Here is a 12,982-nt window from a genome sequence, read left to right on the forward strand (position 1 = left end):
TAGAGTTGGTAATGAAGACAATGTGATGAAAAAAGAATACAGAGCAGTTGGCACAAATACAACTCAAGAAGGCATTAGAATGAACTCCAACACAAGTGTGCTTCCAAGTTAGGAGCACAAGAGGAGCTTAACGGACCAGTTTAGTGTCATCAGGGGAAATATACCATAAATTCACCTAAGGGGCGCTTGATATGATGTAAATTATTGTCCTAGATATTAATCTTTGAAACCATTTTAGCATGAAATCAAACAAAGCAAAAGTTGCATCACAAAATGCTGGTGTCAATTGATCATGAAGACTAGAAGACACACACACACACACACACCAAAAACAAAAAGCGAAAAAAAAAAAGGGGTCTCAAGTATCGAGCACTATATGGCAAAATACTACAATAGCCATTCCAAGATACTAATGCCTACTCTCGAATTATCTGGCAAGTACCATCAGCTAAACCATTATTTAGAACCTTGGTGGTAATTTATGGTGTTAGAAGGAGACAAAATTCATCTACCTATCTTCATTTTCGATAGGCTAGAGGGGTTCTGGACGAGGAATTGGCTAAATATATATTTGGAAGACTTGCATTGCATATGACCTGCTCTTTTGGAAGTATAATGATTTTGGAAACTGAAATTGTCATGCTGTCCTGTCTAATTATAGGGAATCAAGAACAACCCCTTCTTGGCAGGGAAGAATTGTGTTGATAAAATATGATTGAGATAAAAAGTCCAATAGAATCTGACCAATGACAGTAATTGAAGCCACAACTAAAATTGATATCAATATCTTTCGAGGTACATGGTATGACATCAGGCGAAGCTGTGAATTTGGGAAATCAGAATCGGACTATTAGCTAATCACATGCAGAATTTGACTAGCTTGGACATTTCAAACAAAAGATAGGGAACATAATCTGCATAAGATAATCGAAAAGAATTATTCAGCTGCTGAAACTTTTTGCTGTAAAACCAAATTGCTCCAGGAATATATCTTAACATGTTAAAAACAAAGGAAGTACATTTGCACAGCACTTGGCTGACACTGCAATACATCATCAGCTACTGTTATTGACAGCAACGGTTTCGGCCCAACTACACAGCCTGGTAGAGAGGGAATTTGAACAGTTACAAATCATGTACATGTGATAATACCACAGCTAATAAAACTGAATTTTCCAAGATGACCAAATAAAAACAGGAATAGATACACTTTTTTCTCGTTACTTGCATTCTTCTATTGCATTTATTAATCCTTTGACCATTCAGATACTAAAATAAGAGGATCAAATGCAAAAAAAGGTGTTGTTATGAACTGCTCGTATGCCTAACATTATGGAATTTCAGAAAGTTGCCTTTACAATGTTATAAATGGGTACACCTTTTAGTGTTTAATAAACTTGTAAGTTGTAACTCCACTTTTGCTAAAGAAGAACTATCCCAGTTACTATTTCTTTTTGACAATTATGCCAGAAGATCCATGGCGGACCTGAAGTTATAGTATAACATTAGTGGTGCAAGCTCACGGCCTGCTCAAGCTTGGCTCAGTCCCGGCTCAAATCCAATTGAGACTTCCCAAGTTCGAGCCTAATCCCAGCTCGCTTGTCCTTCCCACAAATTTTCTTTTTGTCCTCATATACCAGTAGGCCGCCTCTTCTCCCTCTTGAAGTGTCAACCCCCCAAACCTTGTAAAACTCAATTCTTTTCTGATTATTACACGTATGAGAGTTGTAGGAAATCTTTGGCTTGTTTTCTTAATCTTACGAACTTATGGATTGATTTAGTAAAAGTTCTGTCATTGTTGTTATGGAAGCTAACCAAACACGTTGAGCCAGTCTCGAGCTCAGCAAAACTTGATCATCTCGAGCTCAACCTCAGCTGGACTCAAGCCAACCTGAAGCTCAACTCTCAATGCACCAAGTTGAACTACACCTGGCTACTCTTGGGTTTGGCTTAGCTCATTTCACTCCTAAAAATGACAGTAGACTTTAGAGGCCTAAAAATGACAGTAGACTTTAGAGCTATGGGGGGCTAGAACCAGGCACAAACCCTGTGAATGTTCCAAGTGTATAATAACTATGCTTGCCGCAACATAAGAACATCTTCTAGAATGGCTTCCAGACATACTCTATGCTAATTCGCTCTTTCATCTTCTCCTAGAGACTAGCTATAGAATGAAATTAGCCATGGCAATTTACCAGGCAAAATATATATATAAAGCTTGATCCCATCACAAAGACCCAATTATGATTTATTTTACAACTAAACACCTTTAAGATCAAAATGTAGCTACTTTACTCTAGAAGAGTATCGACAGAAACTGTGAAACGTCAGTATATCCACATAGACAACTAAAAGCAGTATCTGCTTTTTGTTAAGATAGTTTAGTTACTGCTTGTTTGTTAAGATAGTTTAGTTTCATGCTAACATGGTACACACTCGAAATCTCTAACGCTTGATCTCATTAAGATGGTTGCATCAGCTTTTTGTTAAGATAGTTTAGTTACTGCTTGTTTGTTAAGATAGTTTAGTTTCATGCTAACATGGTACACACTCGAAATCTCTAACGCTTGATCTCATTAAGATGGTTGCATCTCTGCTTAATTCATTATATTACATTCTTGCTCTAGCATTATAAGGTCTAAATGAAGCATTAAGGTGGTTCATCAAGGCTTAACATTCTTATTCAAAATTATGCATATTTAGCTCTATACATTATTTCAAGTCTATAGCTTACTAGCATTTCTTTAGCTTTAAAAGTTTAATCTTCCTTTCTAACGCATAACAATAGAGTCAAACTCGACCTAATCTTAAGTACCTCTAATTATAAATCTTATCAGCATGATTTTCCCTAATCAATTATAATGTCAATATCAAGAATTGTTTTCAAGGAAATAGTAAATACATCAAGTTAAGTTTGTTCTAACTAACCAGATGATGCAACCATCGTTAACAATAGGCGGTGGAAGGGAATGAAAAAGCTAAGAGGACAATTGGTACATTCATTTGGTAAAGAACTTATCTTGCCTCGTTGTCTGGTGTGATAAAAAAGAAAGCAAAACAACTCTCCTTTACTTTCCATGCAGTTTTGAATAGGTTAGGAAACCGTCAAGAATACAAATCTTCATTTTGACTCCCCTTCTCACTATACCTAATGCCCCATCTGAATCTTCTTCCAACCCGCAAACAAAGAAATCGAGACTAACATGATTGCTAATTTGTGCTCAGAGAAAATATGGTGCTTTAAATCAAAAGAAGAAAAATTGAATAATATAATGTTAAACTAGTCATACTTCACACTGGTGTTGGAAAAAGAAACAAACTAGGACCAATAAAATAAAAAATAAAAAATTAAGCTATATCCTATTTAAAAACCTCGTCAACTAGTGGTACTTGGCATAAATATCAAGTGGTATGTACCAAATGATTTTTTTGATAAGGTAAAGTCACGTGGTACCAAAAGATAAGGGTAAACATTTGCAATTTTCAGTCTTTCTGGCACATGTAACTTTGACAATAGCAGGCTATTTATTTGCTGGAAGCAGCATACATGGTCAAATTTTGAGCACAATGTTTCCTTTGGTAACACTGAAGCCATTATTATCAGCTATGATATGATATTTTTCCCTTTAAAAGTGGGGGGAAAGGAGAAGGTTTGAAACTTGTAAACGGGTTGGGGCTTGGGTTCTACCGCCAATTTGCAAAAGGGGAGATCTTAGAAGGGACGGGGAAAAGGAAAAGGAAAAAGCTGGAACAGGGGTCAAAAGTGGTCATGGCAGGGGGGGCAAAAGGAGGGCATGCCATCGAAGGCTAATTCCTGAAAAGGGAAGCATGACAAGAAGCAACCTTTATTTGGACGAGGCCAAAAATGAGGCAACAGTAGCATGTGGAGGGCAGAGTAAATGGGGCAACGACAAGGTTATCGAGGAAGGAGCCATCGTTCGGTTGGATGGAGGGGAGGGGAGGGTACCACTAGCTACAGAAGAGCAAATGCAGCAAGGGATGGAAGAAGCAACTACAAGATCTTAAGTAAGGAAAGGACGAAACTCCTTATAGTGAAACATATTATGTAAACTTAGCCATATTTAGCACCAAAACCATATGGCCTGTAAACTTTCTTTTCTACTCTAAGTTGGGAGATTCTCTAAACAATTCATGTCTTTTTTGAAATTGCAGGTTTGTAATGCATTCACGTATCTTTTGTCCACAGACTCCTCAAAGAGTTTCCCGCAAAAAATTATGCTCAAACTGCAAAAACCTAGCTAACCATTAAATCTCATTTTCAGTTTAGGCCCCAGAAAGGCAAATCTCTGAACACCCCCTCCCCCAAACATTCTATTTGTAGACTACTCTCAAGGTTTCCAGTACATCCCATTTCATCATCCCACAAGGAAAGGGAGGGAAAGACAAAATCTCGTCAAGTGCTTAGTTCATCAAATGGAACTCATTTTCCTTTCCAAATATCCCAATTTTTTTCCACTGTTATTGAAGAAGGGGGTAAACAGAGTATCCAAAAATATGCTTGGAGGACAAATGATAAAGTGGAACAAAGAGTCTCTTCAAAAGGCCTCAGTGGAAAAGATCCAAAGATTGAACCTTTACATCAAAAAGTTTAGTCTCTGTCCCCTAACTCTTATCCATATAACTTATTTTAATCAATACTTAAACATGGTTTTCAACCTTTTGTAATAAAAAGATATGTTGCTCGGATCCTCCAATAATTTCACTGGGCGCGTGTCGGATCCTCTAAAAGTAATGCATTTGGAGGATTCGACACGGATGCAGTGGCATTTTTTGGACGAGACCAGCAACATAGCTCAAAAATATCACCAACACACAATTTTCAGACCATATCCTAGACCCTGTGTGATTACTAAATGTTACCTACTTTCATACCTAACCAAATGCTGTAAAATTATAGAGAAAATGATTTTTCATGATATAGTAACATTTTTCCTCCATAGCGAAGCAAACCCACCCCTACATCTTCAAATTACCTCTCCCTCCTCTACCACAGACAAACTAAAGCATCACCAATTAAAGACAAATGTGATAAATCGCCAATAATTCCAATTAAAGAGAAGCTCTAAGTTCCTCCTATATGAGAACACCAGCTAAACCCAGTACATCACATATTTTCATCAAACGTTCGAATAACAATCTATGTGCAACAATGAGGACTTAAAGAACTCGAAATGTGCCTCAAAAGCCAAAATAGTAATGACGCATACACGATTGATTGATTAACTGATTGATTATTCAACATACAGGCTCAATTTCCAATAATTACTAATAAACAGATAAAAAGACCTAAAAATTGAGATTCCTTACCTTCATTTCTGGTATCCACCACCAATAGCATCCATATCCTCTTCAATCTTAGCAGTCAAATAAGGCTGAGGAAAATCATTGATATCAAAAGTCTTCTTCTCCATCATCTTCTCAACATCAGTTTTATTGAGGAAAGTACGCCTAATTGGAGGACGGTTACGTCTCTGGTCACGAGAGAAGTACTTGATGTCAAATACGGTTTCAGGATCGGAAGTAGGTATGATGGCCTTAGCTTGAGCTGTGGCCGGACAGAAGAGCCTGTAATCAGTTGCCTTGGGCACAGCGGATAGATACTCTGGACTTGTTTGTGGTCCAGTGAACTCCCATGGCTTCTTCATGAAACGCTTTAGGGTTTTGATCACCGATTTTCCTGACGAAGCCATTGACGAATTTGCTGTGGTGAGTCTTGAGATCTGTTTGGTTTCTTGGAAAAAGGTTGGATTTTGATTTTTGTGATTTCAGGAGAGAAAACTGTTTTGGGCTTAACCAAGGGTCCGAACTTCAAACTTTTTTCTGTAACTGCGGGTTCGGTCAGCTTTTTAGATCATATACTCCTACCTCCATTTTTACGTAAATCTCTTTTCTTTTTGGTTCCTTCCAAAAAAAAATAATTTATTTTTAAATTTAGAAATAATTTTACTTAAATTTATAATTCTACCATTAATGAGAAATTTAATTACACAAATACTCTAGGTCCTTTTTTGAATTATTTAGGATCACAAATTCCAAAAGCAATCATTATTTACTTAAACTCCGTGCCCAGTCAAACAAGTTCACATAAATTAAAACAGAGGGAGTATATACTATACTATAGTCTATAACTTTGTAAAAATTATTTTACTAAAATCTCCTTAAAAACTGAATGATTAAATTACCCTCTACCTAAAAGTAATATTATTTCAATTTTATTTGAGATACTGCTACGTGAAATTGTAAATTGGACACACTACAACATTATGTATATATAGCTATAAAATATATTGTAGCTAAATATAAAAATTTATGTAGCTAAACATTTTAGCCACAAATAGTTTTTTCGTAGCATTCGTAGCAAGAAGTGGCGTAACTAAAAGTTAGCTGCAAACTTTACATGATCCATGGCTAAGGACTAATACTTATTGCTATGTAAATTTTATGTGTTCTAGCTGTGATGATAATACATTTTTGCCACGAAAAAGAAGATTATAGCAATAATTTTATTCTTTTGCCATGACAAATAAAATGTATAGCTATCTTTATTTTGTAGCTACAAAGTGTTGTATTGTAGCAAAAGATTTGATTTGTTTGTCACGTAACTTTATATTTTGTCGCTATTTCTATAGCTTAGTTTCGTAGCAATAGTACTCGTATTCAACTACGGATCAAAAATTCATAGCAATGAATTGAAGTATTAGCCACAAATATTTTCTTATTGCAGCTAAAAATTCATACTTTTAGCGATGTAATATATCTTATTATAGCAAAATATTTTCTTTATTAGCTACGAAAAGTAAAAATACGTAGCCATGTTTAGCTACAAATTCAAAAGTGCATAGTTAAAATTTCATTCTTTTTTGCCACAAAGCATAAAATTGTTGCAAAAGATTCTTCATTTGCTATGAAAATAAAAACGTATAGCCATGTTTATACTATGTGACAGTTGTATATATGTTTTGCTACTATTCAAAAATTCATCGCTACTAATTGAGAATTTTACCTCAAATACTGTTAGCCACAATAATTCATATAACGTAGATAAGAATCGTTTTTTGGCATGAAATATACCTTCAATTGTAATTATTCAATAAATGCAATGTTAAAAAAAAATAATAAATGTTCAATAATATCATTCAAAACAGTGGAGTATTACGTTAATCAAACATATTAGTGCGCTTTTACAAAAGAAATAATAATTATCCATCTCCCTCTCAATCTTGATACTTCCATCCCTACTCCATAACCTGCAACAATATTTAAAAAAATATATAAGAAAATAGTACAACAAAGTATTTTCGCTGGAAAAGATAAACTTTACTTGTTAATAAGAATAATTTTTTGAAAGGATAACATAAAAAGATATTAGTAAGTAGTATAATAAGTTACTTACGATCTGATTTGCATCATTTGGCCGTCGATTTCAAGCAGCAAGCATTATTTGAAAAAACATTTCCCATCGTTTTTCCATCTCCACTAGCTTATTATCAGTGTCTTTCTTGATTTTTTCAACTTTTTCATCAGCTTCCCTTTTAACTTCTTCGAGTTGTTTCTTAGCTTCCCTTTTAACTTCTTCCACACGCTCATTTGCTTCTTTTCTGGTCAATTCTACTTGTTTATAAGTTATATCTTTGTTGGTCTACCTCCAAAATATTCACTGATATTCTTTCCGGGACCATATGCTCGAAGATATCCATATTTTTCTGCCCCACATACTTTTTCAAAGATATCATCATCATTTAAAGAAATTTCTCCTTCTTTTTGCTGCTCTTTTAATTGGTCAAATTGAACCTATAATCAATAATGCAAATTAATCATACATAAGCGCAAATGTATACTCTAAAAGGAGATAAAGATAAAATAGAACACATTGACATGACAATGACATTTTGTTGGAAAGCATCAACTTGTTTTCCTTTTTTTCTCTTGCGAGATTCCAAAAAAACTTCAACACGGGATGGAGCTTTTCCATTTTTTTTCTCCTGTGAAAATATTAATCATTTTCATTAATTGAATAAGATATGTGAATATAATTCTTATAACTTTATTCTAAAAAATTATCATGTTGTTTATACCATTTCATATCTAAGTCTTGCATAAGTTTTGGTCCCACTATATGGAGGCAAGGAACATTTCGATCTATTTGTCTTGTTTTGCGTGCTTTTCTTCTGCACGAAAGTTTTAAAAAAAATTAATAATATTAGTTTCTACAACATATAATAATTTGAAAAGACCAAACAGATTAAATAAAATACCTGAAAGTCATCACCGCTCCAAAGGTTGACCAAATATTTCCATTCATCTACAATGAGAAGTTTAGGCTTATTCCGTAAGCGAAGTTGATAAGTTGCTTTTGAATCAAAATACTTATTTTTCAACTTGTGACTATAATCTATGTAGAGGTCACTCATATGACCAAGAATTGCACCTTTTCTTCCCTCGGAGACATCAAAATTAAACTTTTCCTATAAAAAATAAAATATACCATTATAAAAGTTAGAACTATTGATTTAAAACCAAACTTGCTTAGTATCTCAGATTGTCAACCCACCAAAAATTAAAGAAAATTATAAACTTTAATAATTTACTAGATTTCTTACCAAGATAATGTCCCACATGTGGTCGATCTTGTCTTGCTCTATTTCTTTCCAAACATTTACTTTTAATGGGCAACATGTTCGGCTTCTAACTGTTTGACCCAAAAGCAAGTAAAATCGATTGCATTCTCGCCAATAGCTTGATGATCCTCATCAAATTGAACGATCAATTTTTGTCCTTCCTGTAAATTGATTATCGTCACGCATCGTGTAGGCCCTCTAGTTTTTCTTTTCACGACGTTAGTACCTACATTTAAAGATGACATAAATATACTTCATGTAAAAATATCGAAAGAATTGACAAAGATCAATAAAAGAAAAAAATACCTATTGAATTTGCTGATTCATGTTCTTCCACAACTGTTTCACTCACTTGTTCAGACGAGTTCTCCCTAGAACTATTTTCTCCGAGAAAAGAACTCACAAAAATATCATTTTTTCTGAGGGTATAAATATCAATTGACTTATCCTTATGCCTCTCATAACTGAGAAGCATATTCTTAGCATTTGAATCGTCACGATATTCCACTAACCCATCACAATCACTGATAACTCTATCACCTCTCAAATAAACAAATTTATCTCCCTCAAGAATATTGAAGTTGCAAAGCTTTTTCATTTCATCCAGCAGATCAAAGAAAGCTATGAAATCAATATCAATACTTGCTTTCACCAACTGCCCACTTACATATTTTCTAGAAGGAGAAAATATAAAATGGCCACCATAATGGAAGCTAAATTCCAACTCTCTTGTCATATTCATGTTTCCTAGAAAATTTATAATATAGGTTAGCTAGATGATTAAACAAACACAAAATGTTGTCTAATTGAAAATGAATTGATAAAGAATTCTATATTTTATAAAAGCTTTATTGCAATTACCCGAATAAACAACTTCTTCTCTATGTTGTGTGGTTAAATCTTCTGTAACAAATGTTTTCTTGGAACTTTTTGGAGGTTCCGTCTCATGATCATCAGTCAATCGATTATTCCGTTTCTACCCATGTCTGATTATAAATAAGTATTTGTAAGACATCAATATATTTCGTGTAATAAGTATAAAAGCAAATGGTAGTTCTTTGAGATTAAGTAGAAGCTCAAGGCCTACTTATGAAGGGAACCCCTTCACAAATGCTCTCCGTGTAGAATCAAACCACATTGGCTCCAAGTGCAGAATATTTTAGTACTTTTTTTGTGGTGCCCATTCCACAACGTAGCCTTTTTTTCAATCATTTTCAGTAATGGAACCGGTCGAACCCACAAAAAAGGTTGCTTACTATTCATTAAGTCCCAAACTATTTCCATATCACTAATTGAAGCAAGATGTACAACTATTTATAATTAAGTAGAAATTCAATATGCAATTTTATCAAACTATAATTTTTAATATTAAAAATAAACTGAATGAAACAACTAAATTAGTATAATGATCATAAGTTTTTCTTAAAATAAAGATAACCATAGCGCAAACGGCACTAGTACTCATGTAGTATTTCTCTAACATTAATAATAATATTCCCTTCCACACACACACAAAAAAAAAAGGAATATTAAATTCTCAACATAAACGAAACTAGAATATTTTATTTTGTAAGACACTCAAATCTTGTAATTCATCCATAAAAACAAAAGAGTTAGTGGATAATAGTTAATCAAAGTTAAAGGAAAAGAGGCGTACCTTTGATGCAGGGGAAGAGCCGTACCTTTGCTCCCCAAATCTCGAGACTTTTAGTATTTTAGGGTTTTTGCCTCTTTTAGTTTATGTTTTGGCTCTAATAGGAAAAGAAGACTGTGATTTAGGCACAAAAAAATTAGAGGGAAATAATTTAGAGGGAACTTGTTTCTTTTGGTAACTCATATTTTATTTTTCAAATTGTGAATTCATGTTTCCCTCCTCGTAAATATCAGTCCAAAAGTAGTTAGATAAGAATATTATTAATATAAACACATTGTTATTCCATATAATCTAATTATATTTATATGTTGTATAATTTATTAATATAATTATATTTTATTAACATAGCTATTCTTGAAGCGTTTGATCAGGATAAAGCTTGAGTAATACTTAGTGAAGTTTATTAAGATTTGGTAGATTAGTTAATCAATATTAATTAGAAATGATCACCCTATATATTTTAATTATATGTGAAATTTACTAGTAAGCTTTTAAGCTCCTGCGAAATTAAGCCGAATAGAATGATGAACACCTCTAATTACGCTAAAAGGTATTATTTTGATATAAAAAAAATGGTCCGAGTAAAATAACTATTCTCGGAGCATTTGTCAGGATAAATCTTGAGTGATATTTATAGAAGTTTTATTTAAATTCGATATAGGAGTTAATAAATATTAACTAGAGACGATCATATGGTGTATAACTTATCAAATTAAAGAACATTGAGTCTAGTTTCCAACGCATCAAATCGTTCGTCATTTGGATATGTATACAGAAAGTTATGACCATTTTACTGGACCTATATCATATGCACGTCCAGATGTGCGGCCGCGCATATTTGGGAGTTTCTGCCTTGTGTGTGAGGCCGGATGCGCGGCCACTTGCCCAGGTGCGCGGTCACGCACGTAAGAGCTCATTTAATACCCCAAGGCTGGGTAGAGAGAGGGATTAAAGTTATTTTTGAGCCAAAATCTAATATTTTTAGAGAGAAGTGGGAGTGTTCTAGAGATAGGAAGAAACTCAAATGTCTTGTTCATCAAATCTTGCTCAAGCCTTGAAATCCAACAAGAAATCTCTCAAGTTCTTCATCTAAGAGGTAATGTTTCATACCCTAGTTTTTCAATTTCGGATTTGGATAGAAGATGGTTGATTATGAGTATAATTCTTGAGTGTAAGAGTATTATTTATATATTGTTGTACCAATAAGGTTTGTGGGAAGATTTTTGAGTTCAAATGGGTAAAGATTTGGTTGAAAATCGTAGAAATCTTCAAAGACTTTAATTGAAGATTTGAGGATCGAGGTGATGTCGAAATTTGGTGAAATTTATATGGTTGGACTCGTGGTGGGATGGGCGTTCATATTTTGTAACTTTGTCGGGTTCCGAGACGTGGGACCCACGAGCGATTTTTTAGTTAAATTTTGAATTTTATTAGAAAACAATTTGTATTTCCTTATGGAATTAATTATAATAATTGGTAATGACTGAATCGAATTAATTGTGGCCAGACTTGAGGCTTTCGGATACCAATTCTCGTGGCAAGGGCATAGCGGAATAAAGAATTACACGGGTTGAGGTAAGTAACAGTTCTAAATTTGGTCATGATGGTATGAAACCCCGAATTATATATGTGTTATGTGATTGGTTTTGAGGTGACGCACATGCTAGGTAACGGGCGTATGGGCGTACATCGTAGGAATTGTGACTTGGTCAATTTCACGGATCTGTGTAGTTGAATAAATTATTGTTATCCATACATTTTTCCACGTATTGGGAAAATTGAACTACAAATCATGTTTAACCCATGTGTTGACATTGTTGGGACCCATGGAGGTCGTGTACATATTCAATTATCTGTTAAATTACTATTTTGTACTCAGTCACGATTTTACTGTACACACCCCGATGAGCGCAGGTACCTACTGAGTGCGAGTGCGAGTGTCGAGTGCTGAGTGATTGTGAAGAATGAGTGACTATGAGGAAAGATTGAATGGGAGGAATGAGTTACTGTTACTCTGAGATGATGCATTGATTCCATTATTGCTGCATTTCAACTGTCATTATCACTGTTTTGAAAAAACTCTAAAAGACATTATTTATATTTCAGTCAAATTTGATATGAAATTATTGTGGAGTTTTAAATGTTGAAAAAGCATGCATACCTTTTCATGTTGGAAATTACTGTATTTGGACTTAGCTATGAAGCTCGTCACTACTTTCAGTTTTTTATTTATTATTGTTACTTACTGAGTTGGTTAAATTTGAAAGCATGCCTACCTTTTCATGATGATGTCGGATTGCCAGTATTGAGATAGGCGCCATCACGACGAGTGAGATTTCGGGTCGTGACAAATTGAGATAGTGTTTCTCCAGTTGTTTGGTTTCTTTACTAATTAATTAAAATGAATTGTTAAAAATAGTTTAAGTAGCTTCTCCGGTGAGCGCAGGTACCTACTGAGTCTGAGTGCGAGTGCGAGTGTCGAGTGCTGAGTGATTGTGAGGAATGAGTGACTGTGAGGAAAGAGTGAATGAGAGGACTGGGTGACTGTTACTCTGAGATGATGCATTGATTCCATTATTGCTGCATTTCTACTGTCATTATCACTGTTTTGAAAAAACTCTAAAAGACATTATTTATGTTTCAGTCAAGTTTGATATGAAATTACTGTGGAGTTTTAAATGTTGAACTT

At 34.2% G+C, this 12,982-nt stretch overlaps 2 protein-coding genes across 5 annotated transcripts; both read right to left on the reverse strand.

Annotated features, from left to right (window-relative positions):
• Positions 1-747: 747 nt before the first annotated feature.
• On the reverse strand, positions 748-5,859 carry LOC104115036 (uncharacterized). 3 transcript variants are annotated; one of them, XM_009625605.4, is made up of 2 exons: positions 5,329-5,859; positions 748-914 (listed from the first exon to the last, which is right to left on the reverse strand). In XM_009625605.4, exon 1 carries the CDS (start codon positions 5,709-5,711, stop codon positions 5,331-5,333), a length of 381 nt encoding a protein of 126 aa, XP_009623900.1. In that variant the 5' UTR covers positions 5,712-5,859; the 3' UTR covers positions 748-914; positions 5,329-5,330. The 3 variants fall into 3 exon arrangements, with proteins under 3 accessions (XP_009623900.1, XP_009623899.1, XP_070051826.1); XM_009625604.4 differs by having other exon boundaries at positions 748-1,101; positions 5,329-5,711; XM_070195725.1 differs by having other exon boundaries at positions 902-1,080; positions 5,306-5,711.
• A 1,294-nt stretch (positions 5,860-7,153) lies between these two features.
• LOC104115035 (uncharacterized) lies at positions 7,154-9,650 on the reverse strand. Of its 2 annotated transcripts, XM_070193509.1 has the most exons (6): positions 8,946-9,650; positions 8,622-8,865; positions 8,277-8,486; positions 8,097-8,189; positions 7,415-8,003; positions 7,154-7,268 (listed from the first exon to the last, which is right to left on the reverse strand). In XM_070193509.1, exons 2-5 carry the CDS (start codon positions 8,637-8,639, stop codon positions 7,836-7,838), a joined length of 489 nt encoding a protein of 162 aa, XP_070049610.1. In that variant the 5' UTR covers positions 8,640-8,865; positions 8,946-9,650; the 3' UTR covers positions 7,154-7,268; positions 7,415-7,835. The 2 variants fall into 2 exon arrangements, with proteins under 2 accessions (XP_070049610.1, XP_070049611.1); XM_070193510.1 differs by lacking the exon at positions 8,097-8,189 and having other exon boundaries at positions 7,415-7,812; positions 8,946-9,646.
• Between the last annotated feature and the right edge of the window lie 3,332 nt (positions 9,651-12,982).

This window comes from Nicotiana tomentosiformis, chromosome 2 (genome assembly GCF_000390325.3).
Source record: "Nicotiana tomentosiformis chromosome 2, ASM39032v3, whole genome shotgun sequence".
Taxonomy (NCBI): Eukaryota; Viridiplantae; Streptophyta; class Magnoliopsida; order Solanales; family Solanaceae; genus Nicotiana; species Nicotiana tomentosiformis.

Bases quoted from the DNA above. Each gene is read 5' to 3' on its own strand.
- LOC104115035 (XM_070193509.1), bottom strand. The intron at 8,190-8,276 runs GTATTTTATTTA...ACTTTCGTGCAG, and splicing joins GGAGCGGTGATGACTTTCAG to AAGAAAAGCACGCAAAACAA. The intron at 8,004-8,096 runs GTATAAACAACA...ATATTTTCACAG, and splicing joins CAAGACTTAGATATGAAATG to GAGAAAAAAAATGGAAAAGC.
- LOC104115036 (XM_009625605.4), bottom strand. From the start codon at position 5,711: ATGGCTTCGTCAGGAAAATCGGTGATCAAAACCCTAAAGCGTTTCATG.